The 19,032-nt window shown below is 46.9% G+C and overlaps 1 protein-coding gene and 1 long non-coding RNA gene across 14 annotated transcripts in view; one reads left to right on the top strand and one right to left on the bottom strand.

The window, feature by feature from the left end:
- The window catches only part of LOC123856153 (uncharacterized), a 73,766-nt gene that overhangs the window by 27,932 nt on the left and 26,802 nt on the right, over positions 1-19,032 (bottom strand). For 6 of the 7 annotated variants that reach the window (XR_010408122.1, XR_010408125.1, XR_010408121.1 and 3 more), the window contains exons 3-6: positions 18,643-18,716; positions 2,351-2,427; positions 317-469; positions 45-236 (exon numbers count right to left, since the gene is read on the bottom strand). This is a non-coding gene — a long non-coding RNA (uncharacterized LOC123856153). The remainder of the gene's footprint in view (positions 1-44; positions 237-316; positions 470-2,350; positions 2,428-18,642; positions 18,717-19,032) is intronic. The other variant, XR_010408127.1, reaches the window with a different exon arrangement.
- LOC123856158 (T-cell-interacting, activating receptor on myeloid cells protein 1-like) lies at positions 6,076-18,820 on the top strand. 7 transcript variants are annotated; one of them, XR_010408116.1, is made up of 7 exons: positions 6,076-6,197; positions 6,323-6,358; positions 6,601-6,779; positions 14,691-14,869; positions 15,318-15,626; positions 18,030-18,172; positions 18,555-18,820. XR_010408116.1 is itself a non-coding variant. In XM_064580899.1 (4 exons), the coding sequence occupies exons 1-4, from the start codon at positions 6,304-6,306 to the stop codon at positions 8,977-8,979; spliced, it is 786 nt and encodes a 261-aa protein (XP_064436969.1). In that variant the 5' UTR covers positions 6,231-6,303; the 3' UTR covers positions 8,980-14,467. The 7 variants fall into 7 exon arrangements, 1 of the variants encoding a protein (XP_064436969.1); XR_010408118.1 differs by lacking the exons at positions 6,076-6,197; positions 6,323-6,358; positions 6,601-6,779 and adding exons at positions 7,229-7,363; positions 17,342-17,921; XR_010408115.1 differs by lacking the exons at positions 6,076-6,197; positions 6,323-6,358; positions 6,601-6,779 and adding an exon at positions 7,227-7,363 and having other exon boundaries at positions 14,482-14,869.

Genomic DNA, 19,032 nt, shown 5'->3' with positions numbered 1-19,032 from the left:
GAGTGTCTGTCCAGGATTTTCCAATATTCTCAACAGTGAAGTACCTTCATCTCCTCGGAGGAACCCTTCAGGCTCAAGCCTCAGGCATTTGGAGGGGGCGGGGGTCCACATGCTTGATGCCGGAAATCTAAGACAGATGAGGACTTTCTGTGAGCCAAGTCTTTGATGCTCAGTGCGTAGGAGTATGTTGCAATCAGCAGCACCAACGTTTTCAAAACGTGGTGTGGAAGAAGGAACTGAAAAGTCAGAAAAATCATTACTTCCCACACTCTAGATACAGGGCAAGGCCTGGCCATCCCAGTTCCTTGTTGCTCACCTGCAGACGGCACAACCCAAGAAAGGTGCTGGAGAGGCTGACAGTGACATGCTGCCATGATCCCTAAGCTACTGTCACTCCTCTGTCTCAGTAAGTGTCCCAGAGCAACATGGTGGGACCATAGAAAACAACAGAATTGGTAAGAGGTTTGGCCTGCGGATGGAAAGAGAAAACATAACATTGGCTTTGGTTTAATGAGTGCATACTATGTATCAGAAATCTCGCTGAGTACAATGCATACGTTACCTCTAAACCAATGCATTGGAAATTTCAATTACTCTTGTTCCGAGTTCTTGATTTCTGCTGAATGCCTTTGCTACCTGTACTTTATTGGTTTAATGGGTTTTGCTTTTAATATAGACTCAGCCTTTTTTGCTTAAAGAAAAGTGCTTACAATACAAACTCTCCATACTATGAATAAAAATCCAGGTCAAATACAAGAACTATAAAGTAAATGCAGTGATAAGGAGACAATGTTAGGATATTGTAACTATACACTGGTCCCTGTCAAGCTTCTGAGCCTGAGACCTGCTAGTTCTTTGCTATAAAGGCAATTAGCCATGGGACACCTGGGTGGCTCAGCCGGTTAAGCGTCTGCCTTTGGCTCAGGTCATGATCCCAGGGTCCCGGGATCGAGCCCCGCATCGGGCTTCCTGCTCAGCAGGGAGCCTGCTTCTCCCTCTCTCACTCCCCCTGCTTGTGTTCCCTCTCTCGCTGTGTCTGTCTGTCAAATAAATAAATAAAATCTTAAAATAAAATAAAATAATAAAGGAAATTAGCCACAATCCACAACATCAGAGACTAGCTTCAATAAGCTTTCTTGGTGACATAATCAGAAACTCTACAGGAGTGCTTATTGCATGCGATCATGTAGTGCTTTTTTAAAAAAGATTTATTTGAGAGACAGCGAGCGTGCTTGTGCAAGAGTGGAGGGGAGAGGGAGAGAGAGAGAGAGAATCTCAAGCGGGCTCCACCCTGAGCACAGAGCGCCACACAGGGCTCGATTCCACAACCCTGAGATCACGACCTGAGCCGAAACTAAGAGTTGGACGCTTAACTGTGCCACCCAGGTGCCCCCATGTCGTGCTTTGATTGTCCTTTCTTCCACCTAAAATCATCACACATAACACAGATGGGATGTATTCCACATTTGGGAAATACCACTCTGATCCACCCCCCTCAAAAAAAAAAAAAAAACCGCAAGGGAGAATGAGGTCCACTTTTATAGAGGAGGAATCGAATTTGAGTCTGCAAAGTGAAGAGATTTGCCTCGGACTGCACAGGTTTACCACCTGTGTCAATCTCAAAGGGAAGCCAAATCTCAACCCAGACTGCCGAGCTCCAAAAACGTTTCCGCTCAGCCACGATGTTAAATTAAGAGGGACACATCCACAGGGTCCAGCGTATGGAGCACTCTAGGCATGTCTGAAAGGATTCTGGGGTTGGGAAAAGCCTGAGGAGGTAGACAGGAGTGGTTCAGAATGCTAGACTTGTACCTCAGAATGAACTGGTTTCCAGAAACCAACAAAGCTCGATATCCACAAAACGTCAGGGGAGGAGGACTTGCCTCCGCATGGCCCTCTGCACTCGGCTTCCTGTTACCGCCATGGTTCTCTGATCCCAAGACTTCAGGCTCCTCCCCAGAGCACCCCTAACATCAGAGGCTTGCCTTGGGAAGACACACCTGTTTGTGTCTAGAGAGAACACAGGACTGAGTTCTGAGGACTCTGCTCCTGCACACAGTCCTTGTGGGGCCTTGGGGAATGTGTGTCCGTAGTTACAAGTTCCCTCATCTTTCAGAATTACTTTCATAATCAGGTTCAAGCGTGAGTGGCCAGTCCATGCTCAAAAAATGATCTTTTTATGTTTATTATTCCTTGCATCATTCATTCTCCTCTGGCTGAGTTAGGCACTGATTCCACTTAGCATCCCTTCCAGAGATCTTCCCTGGGCACGTGGATGAGATTTTCATTCCTTTTTATGGCTGAGTACTCTTCTGCTTATGTATGGATCGCGTTTTGTTTATCCACCCACCTGTTGGTGGTCGCCTGGCTTGTTTCCACCTTTTGAAGGTTCCTGATCTTCCTCACGTCAGTGAGATTAACCTTTTCCTTAAAAAAAAAAAATTTTTTTTATTTGTCAGAGAGAGCGTGCGAGCACAAGCAAGGGGGAGATGCAGGCAGAGGGAGAAGCAGGCTCCCCGCTGAGCAGGGAGCCCGATGCTGGACTCGATCCCAGGACTCCAGGATCATGACCTGAGCCGAAGGCAGACACTTAAACGACTGGGCCACCCAGGCGCCCCAGATTAACCTTTTCTTTTTTGTGTTTGTCTTTGAGAGATAGTGAGTCTCTCCTAGTGGATTTCCTGTTCCCCCCTAAGCAACGAGGCCTCTGAGCAGCGCCCTGCTGAAGACTGAGATGAGATCCCATGAGATGTGCTGGGGCCTGTGAGCGGGAGATAAGTCCCATGTGACCTGAGGGTGTGTCCCCTGCTATCTACCAAGCTCTGCAAAGCCCTCAAGCCCCTTCGAGCTACCAGAGCGCAGGCCACTGAAGGAGTTAGACCCGCGTTTCTAAAAGATTTTTTTTTTACCCCATGTGGACCAGTTTTGTGTCTTAGCAGGGAAAAGGGGACGTCACCAGGTCTTTGTGCTGAAAATGCCTCCCTACCACCACAGTTCTCTGATCCCAAGAGGTCAGGCTGCCCCACAGAGTGTTCTTTACATCGCCTCCTACATCCCTCACAACACCTCCCTCAAAGGCCTTGGGACCGGAGTGTCTGGGGGAGTGCAGGAGAGGGCTGATGAAGGAGGGGCTTGGGGTTGCAAAAGCCCCGAACTTTCATAGGCCCCAGAAAGCCCCGTGAGCCAAGAGAGTGCCCACACAGACTTCTCAGTCCTGATCACAAGTCCCTCGTGAGGTGTTCCATGCTATCGAGAATTTATTTTCAGACTCCCACTTTCTCTGGGCATCTCACAAAGCCCAGAGACTTTCTGAGTCCCCAGACTTTACAGGCTCTTGCAGGGAAGTCCTTGAGCTCTTGCCCTTCACTTTGCTCTTCACCGTAACACGAGGCTGCTATTCACGGATGGCCTCACCTGCTATGCAGAGAGAAGTGACTCCTACTTTCCACTCAGTGTGGTCAGTCAAGAGGGAACAGGCTCTGTACTGCGGGTTCCTCTCCCTCTTTGCCAAGCACAGCAGGATGAACAAAGATCTGGGCTCCCAGGACTTTGGTGCTCAGAGACCAGGCTCAGTGCAGAGCTCAGGTCATGCTGCTTCCCAGGCAGGGGGACTTCTAATGCATTCGGGTGTCCACAGACGTGTGCTCTGACCACCTTTCTCCTTTTTCCATTCTCTGTGGATTCAATGACTGTGAGAGTTTTCAATACCTTAAACACATCCATTGTGCTCCCTATTTTATTGTGATAAAATATATGTAAATAACATTTACCCTCTTTATCTAGTACAGTGGCATTTAAATGCATTCACAATGATGTGCAGCCTTCACCCAAAACCTTTTCATCATCCCCAACACAAACCCTGTACTCATTAATCAATAAACATTTTTCCTCTCTTTTTCCCCAGCCCCCTGATAACCTCTATTCTACGTTCTGTCTGCATGAATTTGCCTATTCTAGGTACTTCGTGTAAGTGGAATCATATGATATTTGTCCTTCTGTGTTTGCTTAATTTCACACAGAAAAATGTTTTCCAAGTCCACTCGTTCTGTAGCATCTGTCAGAATTCCATTCCTTTTTTTTTTTTTTAAGGTTTTATTCATTTATTTGACAGAGAGAGACACAGCGAGAGAGGGAACACAAGCAGGGGGAGTGGGAGAGGGAGAAGCAGGCTCCCTGCTGAGCAGGGAGCCCGATGTGGGGCTCGAACCCAGGACCCTGGGATCATGACCTGAGCCGAAGGCAGACGCCCAACGACTGAGCCACCCAGTGCCCCCCCATTCCTTTTTATGCAAGAATAGTATTCCCCTGGGCGCCTGGGTGGCTCAGTTGGTTAAGCGACTGCCTTCAGCTCAGGTCATGATCCCAGGGTCCTGGGATCGAGTCCCGCATCGGGCTCCCTGCTCTGCAGGGAGCCTGCTTCTCCCTCTCCCACTCCCCCTGCTTGTGTTCCCTCTCTCGCTGTGTCTCTCTTTGTATGTATGTATGTATGAATGAATGAATGAATGAATGAATGAATGAATGAATGAATAAATAAATAAATAAATAAATAAATAAATAAATAAATAAATAAAATTCCCCTGTCTACAGAGACCACATACCTGGTCTCTATCCATGTATCCTCTAGTGGACGCTTGGGTCTTTTCACCTTTTAGCTATTTATCACTTTTTTCCAAAACATGGAGTGTAATATTTTTGACTGGCCTATGCAATTTTAGCTCAAGGGCCTGGTAACTTCCCCCCTTTTCACTACTAAGACACAAAACTGTTTCACACAGGCAAAAAAAAAAAGAGTAAAGTTCTTAGAAACACAGATCCAATGAGTATCTGTGGAATTAGAGCACTCTCTCTCTCCCAATAAATTCTGTAAACAGGCTTGATGTTATTTTTAAAGAGATCTTAGAACTCAGGCAAGCTGTAACCACCACATTTGGGTAGTAATGGCAGGATGTCTGTGTTGGTCAGAGACGCATATTACCACTATCATCACTTGCAAGTTTCTTTCCACGCCACCAGATTTCGAATATCTATGCTGCGGTCTTGAGAAATGTTTTTCTAGGTTTGGTTACTCAGCTGAATACTTGTATCACCCGGGAGATCTCAAAAGTTTGGTGCCTGAGCCCTATCCCAAGTGATTGTGATTCAAGGCTTTTGTGGTTTGGTCTGTGCCCTAGGATCTTTAACTGCCCCCGCCCCCTAGGAAAGCTCAATGTGAAGCCAAGGCTAAGAACAACTGAGCTGTAGTACCCTACAGATGGACCCAGGTGTGGGACAAGGGAGGAGGTAGGTTTTCCCCTTTCTGGGATATGCATGTGGATTCTTTGAGGCTTGTTTTAGAGGACCAAGCAGTAACCTCTGTCCTCAAAAGACGAAAAGACATTATGGCAAAGATGGGATCAGAAAGTCATCAGATTAAAGGCTGAGGTTGACTTAACTAGCCTTGTCCAGGGACAGAGCTCACTCCATCTTTGAGCCAATCCTGACTCACAAGTGGACATGGGTGACTGGGTGAGGTCTGGAAATGGAGCTGGCCTGGTGGGAGGAGGATGGGGAAGTTAGGGTGAGGTTGCATCTTTTCACATCCTTGTAAAAGCTGAGCTGTGATTACGCGGGGCATCTCGTCAGCCGAGCAGTGTGCATTTGTTGAGGTCCTCCTACATGCCAGGACCTGCACAGACAGTGGGGATGCTGAGATGAAGAACACAGTCTCTGCCTTCGACTGCTCACAGGTCGTGACATCCTGTGTCTCCCGCGGTATGAGGTCCATAGCTTCTGAGCTCTCTCAGTTACAAACTAAGGGTATCCATCTTAGTTTATGTCACTCAAAGCACCAAGCAGCCTTCAGCAGGAGGGTTCTTCTGGTACAGGCGAGACTGTCAGCAGACCCTCGGGTCCACCCAGGGTCTCAAAAACCTTCAGAGGTGGGCTAGGGTCGCATTTAAGTCCTGTGCTCTCACAACATCTGGCTCATGGTTCCTGCCTTCTACCCCCAGGGTGAGGTGGGGGGTCCACAGACGATAACGCCAGCCTGACAGAAATGCAAGACTGAGAGTGGTTCAGGACAGAAGCTGAGAAGAGAGGGGCTTGTGGACATTGCGGAACCAGGCCAGGTCCTGGGGCCGTGGGAGGAGTGAGCCGCACAGGAGACCTTCTGGGAGAGTGGGGAAGGAGCCCAGAGCAGAGCTGCAGCCACAGTCCAGGTGGGGAAATGAGAAGCCCCAGATGCATGACCTCCAGGGTCCGTGCTCAGCAGCAGCCCCCGGGGAGGCCCCTCGGGACGGGGCTCCAGGTGGATGCTCATGTCTCATGGACGGTTCTCTTGCAGGGCTGTGTGCTGGCCAAGGAAGCAGGACAACTGATGGTGAGTTCCTTCAGTCAGACCCTCCCTCCCCTTCACTCCAAACTCCCTGTGTCCCTTCTCTTTCCTTCAAGGGGTTTCCTGAGAGCAGACAAGGGCACCAAATCCCATCCCCAAATCTGCTTCCTTCCAGAGTCCCTTCCCAAGCCCTCCCTCAGGGCCTGGCCCAGCTCGGTGGTGTCTCGCAAGAGTAATGTGACGCTGCAATGCTGGACTTCTACCAAGAATGTCAACTTTGTTCTCAGAAAGGGAAAAGTTCATTTGCAGTCTGTGCAATCACGGGCTTCCACAGAGGGCCTGGCTGAATTTCACCTCACTGGCCTAAACAGCGACAATGCTGGAGAGTACGCCTGTGAGTACTACAGACGAGGGAGCCCGTACATACGTTCACAGCCCAGTGACGTCCTCCTACTGCTGGTGACAGGTGAGGAGGTGCCTCGGAGGGACATAGGGTCTTGCAGGGACAGGTGTGGGGGAGGAACCCGAGGGAGGGAGGGAACAAGGGGAGATGGAGAAACACAGAACAGACTGACCTGGCTCAGCTTCATCCAGGGCTTGCTGGGGAAATCTTCCCACAGTCAGAGTGGAAAGAGGGTGAGACCAGGGATCTGTCATTTCCCCCCCTTGGCGGGAACCCCTGCCAGGAGAACAAGGGAGGGGGGGAGGCCCCGGGCTGCTCCCCATGACCTTGGTGCCCTCCTTTTCTTCCAGGAGATTTATCAAAACCTTCCCTCCAAGCCCACCAAAGGGGTGAGGTGACCGCAGGAGACACTGTGACCCTGCAGTGCCAGAGGCCAGACAATATTTTCGTGCCTGTAATGTTCGCTCTACTGAAGGCAGGAGCAGCAGGGCCCATACAGGTCCAGAGTCCTGCAGGGAAGGAGACGGACTTCTCCCTCCGGACTGTGACAGTCAGTGATGCGGGGAACTACAGTTGTGTGTACTTTCTGATGAAGGCTCCTTTCCTGACCTCACAGCCTAGTGATCATCTTGAGATCCAGGTGACAGGTGAAGTTTTGCATGATTCTTAGGACATTTAAAAAAAATTTTTTTTAAGATTTTATTTATTTGCGAGAGAGAGAATGAGAGACAGAGAGCATGAGAGGGAGGAGGGTCAGAGGGAGAAGCAGACTCCCTGCTGAGCAAGGAGCCTGATGCGGGACTCGATCCCGGGACTCCAGAATCATGACCTGAGCCGAAGGCAGTTGCTTAACCAACTGAGCCACCCAGGCGCCCCTCTTAGGACATTTTAAAAATTTAATTAATTCATTAATTAGTTTGTTTTTATTTTGGCTATTTATTTTCTTTCTCCTGTTTTGTTGACCTATAACTGGCTTATAACACTGTATTAGTTTAAGGTGTGCATCTTTTTTTTTTTTTTTAACTGGAGAGCATTTCTTCTCTTTCTGATTCCTGTTTCTCCTTCACTTTCCTGAGCATCTCCTTTTTAAATCTCTCCTTTCCTACTTTCTAGTCTTTGGCGTTTGTTGCTTTGCATTCTTGGAGAATGTCTCAGGCTGTTCTTCCAAACGATCCATCCCGCCACCACCAGAGCCCCTCCTGCCACCCTGGGCGTCACTTAGAGTTGTGGTGCATCCTGCTGATGGCAACTTCATGGCGGTACCTTTCTCGCGCTTAGAACACGGCGCTCCCCCAGCTGCCTGCTTTTCTGGCATAGATGTGGGATCTTCTAAACTGATCTTCTTCTTGCTTCATTGGATGCTACACCCTGCTTCCTCGGTGGTGTAAATGTTTGCGTGTGCGCTGTGGTCAGCGAACGTTCTGTAGTTGGAAAGCAAGGTCCGGGCAGGCGGTGCTGAGGGATGCAGAGGGCATCCTGGGCTTGGTGGGGTCATCACGGGTCTCTCCCCATGGACTCTGTCTCCAGGGAGCATTGTTGCTGATGTCTTCAGACATGAACTCTGCACTCATGGCACGTGTGAGCTGGAAGATTCAAGTGCAGGTTCTGTCTAGGAGCCAGGGCCAATGGCGAGCCCTAGCTCTTCTTGGGTGAAGCTGAAATGAAATACATGGTGGTTCTGATGCTCAGCTACTAAGCTTGAATTTTCTGGAGCTCACTGGCTGCACTGTCTTTGCTCTGAGGAGGGGAGCAGACGGAAGCCCTGAACTACTTTCATTCTCCGTGCAGCACCTTTGGGTTTTGGGGTTGCTCCTTAGCCTGATTCCTACTACAAGGAAGGAGAAGGGGAAAGGGCAGTGTGGGAGGATCGAAATGAGATGAAGAGCAAAGAAATGAAGGAAGAGCGGTAAGGCAGAGAGAATAGAAAGGAGACAAAGGAAGACCCACCACAACTCTCAGGAAATCCCACGTGTGGTTTGAGTGATTACAACGTCAGTGAAGGTGCAGCTGACCACTGGCCAGGAAGCACAAGCAGGTGCAGGAGAGTCACACTGGGCAGATCCACGTGAGAAGGAGGGATGCTCCTTTCCGGCTGGTGCTCATCCTCTTCTCTCTCCCAGCTCCCCCAGATGCCACGTCGGGGGATTACACCATGGGCAACCTCATCCGACTGGGTCTGGCTGCCATAATGGTGGTGATTATGGGGGCTCTTGTGGTGGAAGCCTGGTGCAGCCAGAAGGAGTCTCCACGTGGATCCACATGAAACACCTGAGCGCCTCTCTTGTTCATGGGCTGCTGTAGTGACATGGGGTTCTCTAAACACCAAACTCTACCATGGGACTTCTTGTGTTTCTCAACATGGGCACAGATGGCATTTTTGGTGGGATATTTCACCATATGGGACTGTCCTGTTCATTGTGGGAACATTTAGCACCATTTCTCTTTCCCATTAAAGAGCAGTTGAAGCCCCAGTCATTGTGGAAGAAGATAACAAGCAATACTACTGTACTTTTTCCAACACCCCTAGATATGGAGGATGGGAGTGGGGTGGTGTTGCCTTGGTGGAGAGCCTGTGTTAGGAGGGCAGGGAAATAATATTCTTCCTCTTCCTCCTCCTCCTGACCTCAGGTCTGTACTACCCACATGCCCCTGGCTGCCCAGGGAAGGATGAATGTTGGTAGACAGCCCTGCTGATTCTTAACAGTCCCATGGAACCTGTATTCTTAGCTCTATGAAGAACCACTTGAGGACAAGAGATGGCTTCCGTCCTGCTGTAGCTTCACCTGGGGCAGAGGACAGGCTGAAGCATAAAGACACACCTAATAAATTTGGATGACTTGAAAAAATACTTAAAGCTTCAGAGTCAGGCTGGGTAACCTGTGTAGTAACTTCTGTAGGAACTGTTATTCCATTGAAAAGTGGGGAAAACACTGCTTCCTGCATATTTATTATTGACTTCTCTCCATTCTCTATTTTGTGCTTCTGGACTAGCAATTAGTCAAGTATTTAAATTTCTGTATTTATCACACATGTCTTAAATTTTATTTTACATAGTCCCAACATTTTACCTAATTTGGGGAGACTTCCTCTCAGTTTCACAGCATCAAGTTGCTCCTGAGGTGCACCCAGCATGTCTTCATCTTCTGGTGCAGGTGTAAAATGTTATCCTCAATATTTTTATTTTCAAGATCTGTTGTTGTTTGTTAATAATCCTGTTCTTTTTCACAAATACTCATTCTTATTCTAGAACTGTTATCTCCTCTCTTATAACCCGGGAAATACACTTATAAAAACCCAGTTCTGATCGGAGTCGAGTAGTAAAACTCATGGTTCCTCCTGACAACAGACCCCTTTCATTGCTACTTGGTCAAGAGTGGTGAAAATGGACAGAACTCTGGATTTATGGGTGGCACATCAGACAGACACCAGCTGCTCAGTCTATAACCACTTCTTGCTGCAGTATCTGCCTTGGCCATGTATGGAAAAGCCTTCATGATGTTCCTGCTCCCTAATGTGTGACTGCCCACGTCTACTTTAGACTGTGTTTCCTCTTCAATCAGATCCTACTTTCATTCTGAACTCATTCGACTCACAGGAAGTTGCAAACTCAGTACAGACACTTGCACCCTGCATCCATTTTCTCCAATGGTTCCATTGTAGGTCCATCACAATACCAAAACCAAAAAGTTGACCCTAGTACAGTGTGTAGGGTTCTATATTGTTTTATCACATTTAGATTCAACTGGACACGGGTATAATCAACATACTGGTGTAGTCTATCACCATAAAGATGTTCCTCACAGTGTGCCTTACTGTCACACCCTATCTCTCTCCCCAACACCACTGCAACCACTGGCTTGTTCTCCATCTTTAAAATTCTGTCATTTTCTGAATGTTTTATGTCATATTATTTTCATTTCCTGAATGTGGGTGTGACACAAAAACCTGTGGGTCATAGGTCATATGAGAGGAAAGAAGGGAAAGGCTGGAGGAAAGAGGTCACTGCCCACACTGAGCTTCCCTCCATCCCATGGTTGCAAAGCTGAAGAGGGGACCTTAGAGCAGGCTGCAGGGCCAGTATGACCCTGGAACTCCTTTCCCTCCTCTGCTTTGGTAAGTTCCTTAGGATGGTGTGCTGGGGTTCAAGATGAGGGTGGGCTGACAGATTGAGAGATAGAAGAATACAAAAGAAATAATGTCAGTTTGTATTTACTGATTGCTTCACCCACGTCAGGACCCACGCTGGAGGCTTTACATCCATCCACTGCTCAAGTTTTTGCCAATATTCAAATATGTACATTCCACATTTGTGATGGTATGCTATGCCTACACCACCTTTACTTAATATATTATTTACTGACAGTGAGTCAATATTTTTCTTTAAATAAAGGTATTTATTTGAAAATGGAAACTACTTAGCAATAATTTAACAATGCATGTCACCTACCTGAAAAAGGAGAATTAATACAAATATATAATACTATGGAAAGGCAGAAAATGTTAGGACATTATAGCCTTATGCTCTTTTCAGGTTTCTGAGCCCATGGCTGACCATTTCCTAGCTATAAAGGGCGATGAGCCAGAGATAAAGTTGTTCTAAAGTACGTCAAGATGATCTTCTCTCCTTGATGTAATCAGAAGGGTTTGATTGAAAGGGTAATAACTTTTTGATGCTGTGATCAAAGCTATAGGATATTGTGTCAGTGTGTTGCCTAAAATCATCGCCTTGAGCACCTGTGGTTCATATTCCAACCTGTAGGAAATACCACTCTGACCCTTGCAAACAGTCCTGCATGGTGGGAATTAGGCCCACAGGGTTAAATGAGGACCCTGAGATTGATAGCTGAGGGTTCCTGCGCAGGGCCACACAGAGAATGAGCAGAACAGTCAAAATGCAAGCCCAGCCTGTCTGCCTCTAAAGTCATGACTGTTCCCACTGGGTTATAACAGGAAACTAAAATGGATACAAGTATGGCATCTCCAAAACAGAAATGTCCTGGGGGTGAACAGATGCTGAGTAGGGCAAATTCTAAAGCATAAAAGAGGAGCCGTTCATCATGGCAAGTGAAAGGCCAGTCACAAAAGACCACATTCTACACGATTCCATTCATATGGAAGTCCAGAATAGGGAAACCCACAGAGAAAGTAGGTTAGTGGTTGTTTAGGGCTGGAGATGGTGGAGGTGGGGAAATGCAACAAAAGTAGAAGAGTAATGGGGTATCATTTTGAAGTCATGAAAGTGTTTTAAATTTGACTGTGTGAAGTTTGCACATATCTGTGAATATAGGAAAGCCAATGAATTGTACATAGTAAATAGGTGAACTATATGGCAGGCATGTGAATTACATCTCAATAAAGTTGTTTAAAATTTCCTGGGTGTGAAATGGGGTACAGTTCAGGATGTCTATTTGCAGGTGCAAAAAACCCTAGTTTCCTCAGACAAGGACATTGTGTGGTTTTCAGCTTGTTTTGGGGCACCATGACTAGATCTGAATTTTTCTTTTTAAAGATTTTATTTATTTGTCAGAGAGAGAGAGACAGAGCACAGCTCTGATCCCTAGACTCTAGGATAGTCTATAGGGCTCTCTTTATGTCAGACCTCCACCTTGGGAAAATGAAAAGGATTCCATTCTTAGGTCTTCTGTTTTTCCAGGAGAGGAGTGAATCAGGTGTATGTTCTGGAGCCTCCACTCCTGCACATGCTGGTCGATTGTATTTGAAATACATCACATGGTGCTGGGGCTTGATTTCCTTATTCATACAATGAGGATAATTATGACCATCTGCAGGGCTGTCACAGTGATGAGAGACTGTGTATGCATAGGAAGATTACTGTTATTTCCATGGGGGAATGAATCCTTCTATCATCCCCCCTCCCTGGCTCAGGTGCTATTTCTGCTGGAAATCGCTCATGCAGAACTCTCCATCATCTGTCAGTGAAGCACACAGGTCCCTGCTGGTCCCTGCTCTCTTCTGTCCTTGACAGAATGTGTGCCCATTAACAGGCTCCAAAGCACCCACTCCTTGTGAGATAAGACTTCTGAGAATGGTCTCCTCTTATCACTGTATTGGTGATGTGCAGAGTTGACACAAGATGCCAGTTAGATAAGCAGCCGGGTGGTCAAGTGTGTATCCAACCAACATGTCCTTCCAACCATGTTGGGTGAAGCCCTCAAGCCTCAGGGACACCCCACTCAGGAGGCAGGTAGAGGGTCCCGGTCCCCCCCCACCCCAGGAGTGTCTGCAGGGGTGAGTGAGGGCAGGTGTTGAGGCAGGAACTGAAGAGGTCTGAATGTTTCAGAACCCTGTGTGGTCCTTAGCTGGGAGATGGCACATTGAGGGCATTAAGTTCTAGTAGGAATTCACTTAAAATCACTTCATGATGCTTTATGATGGTATTTTTTTCTTAACTAAGTTTAATTTATAGGCTAAGCTGGGTTCTCACACCTGAATTCCTCCCTTTGCTCTGATTTTCCAACAACTATGGACAGCTTAAAGTACCTTCATATTCTCTGACTCTACAATATCACACTTGCTCCCATAGGAAATCTCATTTCATCACTAACTCTGCTCACTTTGCTCTGTGCAGTTACATGAAGTTGATGTAGGTCTTCTACCTTTTACCTACTTTCAGCAACATCTGAGGTGGCACGTGTCTGTCCTGGGAGCTCCACCCATTCTGCAGGGACTAGGCAGGAGGGACAAAGGTCCAGGCCCCCAGGGCTTTGATGCACAGGGACTAGGCTCTGTCCAGAAGTGGGGGTCAATGCTGCTTCCCATGTGCAGCTTCCAAGTGGATTCAGGTGTCCACAGGCCTCTGCTGTCTCCACACTTGTCCTTCCTCCATTTCCTGGGGTCCTCTGACTTTGCAATAGCATTCCTTCACATACCTTGGCACATGTCCACTACCTTCATTTTCTCAGACTGCAGATTTAATTTTCATGATGCTTGCATGTGTTTGCACCTAAAAGTCCCAGTAACTTCTCACCTTCCCCCTGAAACACCAAACTGTTCCTCCATACAGAAGAAAGAAATGAAATTTCTGTTCTTAGAAACACAGGCCTAGCTAAACTCCTACTTCTCCTTGTTAACATAATACCCTTCTTACAATAATATTCATGTATATGATATAAATTTCCAGGAGATCTTAGCACTCAGGCAAAAGTATCCACCCCACACAGATACTCCACAAATCATACTATTACCATCCTCTATGCCAAACTGCATTTAATCTAGCCATTTCTTCTACAGCCTGTGTTACATGTTCTAAATTGCTCCACCTGAGAGGGGAGGCAGTAACCATGGGGAAGCCTAGTGACTGGGTCTGACTCTAGCCAACTCCTGCCATTACATAAGGCCATCTGGCATAAAGTGACCAGGAATCTTCTCCCTCAATAATGCCTTATATCTCATGGGTGATTCCTCTACAGGGTTGTGTGTTGGCCAAAGAGACACAATAGTTCGTGAGTGTTCTCTTTTTCTTATTTAAATGTTACTAGTTTTTTCATCCCAAATTCCCCATCCTTTCCTTCTCCTCTAAATGGAATGTAAGGTGAGTGTGTCATCTGATCTGAGCTCTACTTCTTTCCAGGGTTGCTTCCCAAGGCTTCTCTCAGTGCCTTCCCCAGTTGGGTGGTATCTCCCAAGAGTAATGTGATTCTTTTTTTTTAAATTTTATTTATTTATTTATTTATTTATTTATTTATTTATTTATTTATTTACTTACTTACTTATTTATTTATTTTAATTTTTATTTATTTGACAGAGAGAGAGAAACAGCATGAGAGGGGATAGGGTCAGAGGGAGAAGCAGGCTCCCCGCCGAGCAGGGAGCCCGATGCGGGACTCGATCCCGGGACTCCAGGATCATGACCTGAGCCGAAGGCAGTCGCTTAACCGACTGAGCCACCCAGGCGCCCAGTAATGTGATTCTGATGTGCTCAACTCTTACCAGGAACGTAAAATTTGCTTTCAGAAAGGAAGGAAAGCCACTCTCGGATCCCATGCCGCTACCCAGTTCTACAGGGATCCAGGTTAAAATCGACCCCTTTCACCTGAGTCACTGATGCTGGGGCGTACACCTGCGAATACTCCACGGAAAGGGCCCCTTTCAGAAGCTCTCCAGCCAGGGATACTCCTCTACTGTGGTTACAGGTGAGGTGGGGGTACTTTGGGATGACTTTTGGCATCAAACACAGCCTTCCTTGGCACAGAGAATGAGGCAGAACTAAAAGAAGACTGGGAGATGAGAAGCGCTCACCCTCCGTGCCCCCAGCTGAGAAAAACAGAATAATCCAGAGTCAGCTGGTTGAACCCACGCCTTGGTGGGAGTCATAACCCTGCCCGGACATCGAAAGAGGGCCAAGATCAGGGATCTCCCGTCTTTTCTCCCACGTCAGAGCTCGCTCCCAGAAGGCCAAGGGAAGGAGAGAAACCAGGCTACCGCTGACATTCTGCTACCGGAAGTGACCTTCTGTTAACGGAAGCGATCTTCCATTACCGGAAGCGATCTTCCATTACCGGAAGTGACCTTCTGTTAACGGAAGCGATCTTCCGTTACCGGAAGTGACCTTCTCTGACAGGAAGTGACCTTTCTTTACAGGAAGTGACCTTCGCTTACAGGAAGTTTGCCCAAACTTTCTCTCCAGGCCCTCGGAAGGCATAAGGTGAACCCCGGAAGAAATGTGGCTCTGCAGTGCCACAGGCCGGACAATATGCTTGAAGACGTAATGTCTGTTCTCCTGACAACAAGTACTAGAAAGCAGGTACAGCACCAGAGACCTAAGGAAGAGCAGACTTCTCCCTTCAGAAGGTGACAGTCGATGACACTGGAAACTACAGCTGTGTCTACGACCAAAGGCTCCTTTCTTGGCCTCACACCCCAGTAACCGCCTTGAAATCCTGGTAACAGGTAAGGTTTTACATGATGTTAAGAAAGATTTATTTTAAGATTTTTATTTATTTGACAGAGAGAGACACAGCGAGAGAGGGAACACAAGCAGGGGGAGGGGGAGAGGGAGAAGCAGGGAGCCCGATGCGGGGCTCGATCCCAGGACCCTGGGATCATGACCTGAGCCGAAGGCAGACGCTTAACGACTGAGCCACCCAGGCGCCCCATCTTTTTTTTTTTTAATAAAGATTTTATTTATTTATTTGAGAGAGAATGAGATAGAGAGAGAGCATGAGAGGGGATAGGGTCAGAGGGAGAAGCAGACTCCCCGCCGAGCAGGGAGCCCGATGCGGGACTCGATCCCGGGATCCCGGGATCATGACCTGAGCCGGAGGCAGAGGCTTAAGGGACTGAGCCACCCAGGCGCCAGATTTTTTTTTTTTTTTTTTTTTATCAGAGAGTGTTCTGTTAGTCTCTGATTCTCATTTTTCCATCATGTCCATTATGTTCTTTTTATGTCTCTTGTAATTTCCATTTCCTTGCCTTTTTTATTTTGCATTCTTGGACGATTTCTCATGTCATTCTTTAAAATTACTAAGCTAGTCACCAGCAGAATTCCTTCTACTGTTGTCTGCAGCTATTACAATTTTGGTTTATCTTGGTATGAGTGACTTTCATTCTCGATGACTCTATCTTGTTCTCCAAATGTGGTGTTTCCCCAGCAGACTGCTTTTCTGTCATGGGTGCAGTACATAGTTGTATATCCTGGCCCACACTACTTGTTGCCTTCAAAAATTATCTTTTGTTTCAGGGAGCCTGGGTGGCTCAGTTGTTAAGCGTCTGCCTTCAGCTCAGGTCATGATCCCAGGGTCCTGGGATCGAGCCCCACATCGGACTCTCTGCTCGGTGGGGAGTCTGCCTCTCCCTCTCCATCCGCCCCTCCCCCAGCTCATGCTTTCTCTCGCTTTCTCTCAAATATATAAAATCTTTAAAAATAAATAAAATTATCTTTTGGGTCCTACTATAATTCTGCTTCCCTGGATGCTACACACTAATTTCTCAGTTTATAACTTCCTTTTTGTCTTACTGATTCTCCCCATAGCCAGTGAATATTTTATAATTAGAAATAAAGGTCTGGGGGCGCCTGGGTGGCTCAGTCGGTTAAGCGTCTGCCTTCGGCTCAGGTCATGACCCCAGGGTCCTGGGGTCGAGCCCCGCATCGGGCTCCCTGCTCAGCGGGGAGCCTGCTTCTCCCTCTCCCTCTGCCTGCCTCTCTGCCTATTTGTTCTCTCTGTCAAATAAATAAGTAAAATCTTTAAAAAAAGAAAAGAAAGAAAGAAAGGTCTGTACGGTCAGTAATGAGGGGTGGAGGGGGCTTTCTAAAGTTGGTGGCATCATTACAAATTTCTCTCCATGGACCTTGCCTCAGGGACATGCACAGGCTCCTCATTAGGAATCAGAGCCACTGCCAGACTCAAGCTCTTCTTAGGTGCAGCTGAAATGCACCATGACCCAGGTGCTTAGCTGCTGAATTCCAAAATTCCTGAGCTCACTCCCTGTGTGAAATTAAGTTTTGTGCTCTGAGGAGGATACTGGGCCAGCTCCTAGATTTCAGTACTCTGTTGGTGCTGTAATAGGTTGATTTTTGTCCCCCAGAAGGTATGTTTGAGTCCTCCTAACTCCTGGTGTGTGTGAATGTGATCTTCTTTGGAAATAGCATTACTTGGTCTTTGCAGATAATCATTTAAGTTCATATGAAGTCATAGTGAATTAGGGAAGACTCTTACTCAATATGACTGGTGTCCATAAAAGATGAAGAGTAAAGACACGGAGACACACAGAAGAAAGACAGCTATGTGACAACAGAGGCAGAGATTGGAGTGATGCTGTCACAAGCCAAAGAAGGCTTGGAGCTTCCAGAAGCTGCAAGATGCAAAGAGAGAAGGATCAGAAGGATCTTTCCCTAGAGTCTTTGGAGAAAGTATTGCCCTGTCAACACCCTGACTTCAGATTTCTAACCTCCAGACTGTGAGATAATACATTTCTGTTATGTTAAGTCACCCAGTTTGTGGGACTTTGTTACAGCAGCCCTAGGAAACCAATAAAAGCACTCTAAGTCTTTTTGTGTGCTCCTAAGACTAATTCCTAATCTATGGAGGGAGAAAGGAAATATGCGAGGGTGGAAATGAAATAAAGAGCAAATAAACGAAGAAAGAGATGAGGCAGAGAGAATATAAAGAAAAGACCAAAGAAGGACCATTATAGCCCTCTTGAAAGCCTATGTTTTCAGTGAATAAAACTTCAGTGAAGGTACAGGTAGGTGACCACGCCAGGAAACACCAAGTGGGTGTGTGAGAGTCACAGTTGGTAGATTCATTTGAGAAGAAGGGATACCAGTGATGACCTCATTCTCTGTTTTCCCAGGTACCACACTGGGAGATTACACCAAGGTTAACCTCATCCAACTGGGTCTCGCTGCCATGTTTCTTATTATCACCAGGATTTTGCTGGCTGAAGCCTGGCATAGCCAGAAGGAGTCTCCATGAGGATCCACATAAAGCATCTGAGTACTTATCTTTTTCATGGGTTTTTATAGTGATACAGGGTTCTTTCAGCACCAAACTATATCATGGAGATTTCCCGTTTCTCAGTAGGAGGGCCAGTGGCCTTTAGGTGGGATACTTCTTTACCATGTGTGACTGTCCTATTGATTATAGAAACACTTAGCATCTATTTTCCCTCCCCACTAAACACCAGCTAAAACCCACAATAAGCGTGGAAGAAGAAAAAAGACAAGTACTACAGTACTTTCTCAGACATCCCTAGATACAGACAATGGGGAGCAGGGTGTTCCCCTGGTGGAGAACCTGTGTTTGGAGGCCAGGAGAAATAACATTCTTTCTCTCCCTCCCTCCCCTGATCTCTCTCTCTGTCCTTCTCTACCTACAGGCCCCACAGCTGCCCAGGGGAATGATGGATATTGATCAAGTTAGACCCACTGACCCTGAACAGTTTCCAGTGGATCGTGCATTCTCACCTCTGCTGAGAGCCACTCCAGGACAAGATGATGGTTTCCTCTTCTGTACTCCTCACTTGGGGCAGAGGACAGGCCTGGGCATAAAGATTAATCCAACAGAATATTAATTTATGTAACACAGGACATCTTTTCCTACTATATGATGTACCATTTCTGTTATAAAGCAAACTTCCGTAAGTATATAGATCTGTTTCTGGGATCATTATTTATTTGGTCAATGTGGCTTTACTGTGCATTTTCCTGACAGTTAATGTCGTTGAGCATCTTCTCATGTACTACTGGATATATGTATATATTCCTAATGAAGTATCTGATGAAGGATTTTGCCCATTTTTTAAGCAGACTCCAGGAGCGCAACCTGGGGCTTGAACTCATGACCCTGAGATCAAG

Source organism: Mirounga angustirostris, unplaced genomic scaffold (assembly GCF_029215605.1).
Source record: "Mirounga angustirostris isolate CCGP_5_RB_7025 unplaced genomic scaffold, mMirAng1.0.hap1 SCAF_16, whole genome shotgun sequence".
Classification (NCBI taxonomy): domain Eukaryota; kingdom Metazoa; phylum Chordata; class Mammalia; order Carnivora; family Phocidae; genus Mirounga; species Mirounga angustirostris.
The sequence above is the reverse complement of the archived record's forward strand: the minus strand, read 5'-3'. Positions and strand labels throughout refer to the sequence as shown.